The 2,029-nt window shown below is 45.3% G+C and overlaps 1 protein-coding gene across 1 annotated transcript in view; it reads right to left on the bottom strand.

Moving 5' to 3' along the window:
* Vwa5b1 (von Willebrand factor A domain containing 5B1) overlaps positions 1 to 1,178 on the bottom strand; it is a gene marked incomplete at its 5' end in the record, with an annotated part of 21,623 nt that extends 20,445 nt beyond the window's left edge. The window contains 2 exon segments of the mRNA XM_008838584.1: positions 1,003 to 1,103; positions 1,106 to 1,178. Of these exon segments, the coding sequence (XP_008836806.1) occupies positions 1,003 to 1,103; positions 1,106 to 1,178 (174 nt within the window).
* Positions 1,179 to 2,029: the final 851 nt, after the last annotated feature.

The raw sequence follows: 2,029 nt of genomic DNA, 5'->3' as shown, positions 1-2,029 counted from the left end.
TGCAAGAAAAGCATTCTCCTGACCAAGCCACACCCCCAGCTCCTGTCTTTTTAAATATATTAAGTCCATTTCACAACCACTTCAGGCAATGAGTTTGTGACACCTTAAAAAAACAAAACAAAACAAAACAAAACAACAACAACAACAACAAAAAAAAAAACCCGAAGATGAGCTGGGTGTAGTGGCTCACACCTTTAATCCCAGCTCTCGGGAGGCAGAGGCAGGTGGATCTTTGTGAGTTTGAGGCTAGTCTGTTCTACATATCGAGTTCCAGGCCAGTTGGGGCTACAGAGAGACCTTGTCTTAAAAAGACAAACAAAACAACACAAAACAAAGATGAGTAATTCTTAAAGAGGATTGGAGAGACTTACTAAAGAGGGGTGAGGGATGAGCAGACAGCTTCTCGGGCACTCTCCCACATATTAGCATGAATTTCACCTCCCTTGGAAGTATTGCACACCCAGAGAAAATAGTTTGGAGATTGAAGTGGCTATAGACACACTTTCATTTAATTCTCTCACCAGTACAAGGGAATTACCCAAATCAATCAATCAATCAATCAATCAATCAATCAATCAATCAATCAATCAATCAGTCAATCAACCAACCAATCACAAACCTAGCTAAGGAGATACAAACTGACCAGAGTATTCAGAGAAAGAAATCTGAATGTATTTGTTCTTAAAGTGCACTTTTTACCATTTGGGGACACTATATAAATGCAGATATAAATGGAGACTCCTGGGTGTTACCTCGGGGAATCCTCACTAGATCTAGGTTGGGGCTTTATCTTTGCATTTTAGACAGTTTTCTCCCAGAGGAGCTCTTGAAAACTTACTTTCAAATGGTGGTACCCACTTAAGCAGGTCACCATGATCAACTGCCCACAGCTTGAAAACTTAATTCACAACTGTAAACCCACATCCAGTCAGTTCCCAGCTAAGGATGGCTCGTGGGTATATGGACCCCCCAACGAGCCCTGAGAATGTCCGGTGCACTTACAGATCTGGGATTGGAGATGTACAGGGAAGCATCGTATACAATGCTGTACCCCACCAGCCGTTCCCCAGGAAAGAGGGAGCTAGTGCTGACAGGTGAGATCAGGTCTCAGGGAAGACCCATTCCACAGTCACGTCACTCAGCACTGGTGCCATGGCCTTCTTCAAGGATTTGACCATCTGTTGAGGAGGGTCAGAACACAGGATGGACAGATGTGTGAGGAAGGGGTAGACAGATGAGGAGCTGAAAGGTGGTCAGATGTGAGCTTGAGAGGAAGAAGTCACAACAGGCTTGGGGTAGCTTGCCCCTCAGTGGGCACACCTCTGAGCCTCTTAAACTCTTGGAATGGATCTTTTCTGTCTTTACCAAGCTTAGCATTTTATAAAGGAGAAAAATCTGAGGATCAAAGTGTGGCTGTGAGTAACTCAAAGGCACACACAGGACTTGGGTCAGAGAGCGAACCAAAGCAAGCTCTGTGTGTGGGGGGTGGAGGCCAGAGGACAATCCTGGATGTTGTATGGGGCCTCTCGCTGGCCTGAAACCCACCAAGTGGGTAGGCTGGCTAGCCAGCCAGTGTCAGAGAATTGCCTGATGTTTCTCCCTCTCCAGTGCTGAGATTACAGTGCTCACCACCACGTCTGGCTTTTTTTCTCTTATGTGGGTGCTAGGGATAGAACTCAGGTCCTCATGCTTTAAGCACTTTACCAACTGAGCTGTCTCTCCATTCCTTCATAGTGATCTTGATCAAGTTAATTTACCTCCTGGGGCCTCAGTTTCCCTTTCTATTAAAATGAGAGGGTATAGTTGGAGGATTGTATGAGACACTAGATTTGAGGTGTCTCCCATGGGATTGGTATTTGATACTTTTTTAAAAATGTGTATGTATTTAAGGGTATCTGTGTGGTGCAATGCCCACGGAGGTCAGAAGGGAGCGTCAAAAATCCCCTGGAACTGGAGTTAGGGACGGTTGTTAGCTGCCATGTGTGTGTGCTAAGAATCGAACCCAGGTCTTCTGCAAGAGCAGTAAGCC

This window comes from Nannospalax galili, unplaced genomic scaffold (assembly GCF_000622305.1).
Source record: "Nannospalax galili isolate Female #2095 unplaced genomic scaffold, S.galili_v1.0 scaffold2019, whole genome shotgun sequence".
NCBI classification, from domain to species: domain Eukaryota; kingdom Metazoa; phylum Chordata; class Mammalia; order Rodentia; family Spalacidae; genus Nannospalax; species Nannospalax galili.
Note: the sequence above shows the minus strand (reverse complement) of the source record. Positions and strands in the feature narration are given on the sequence as shown.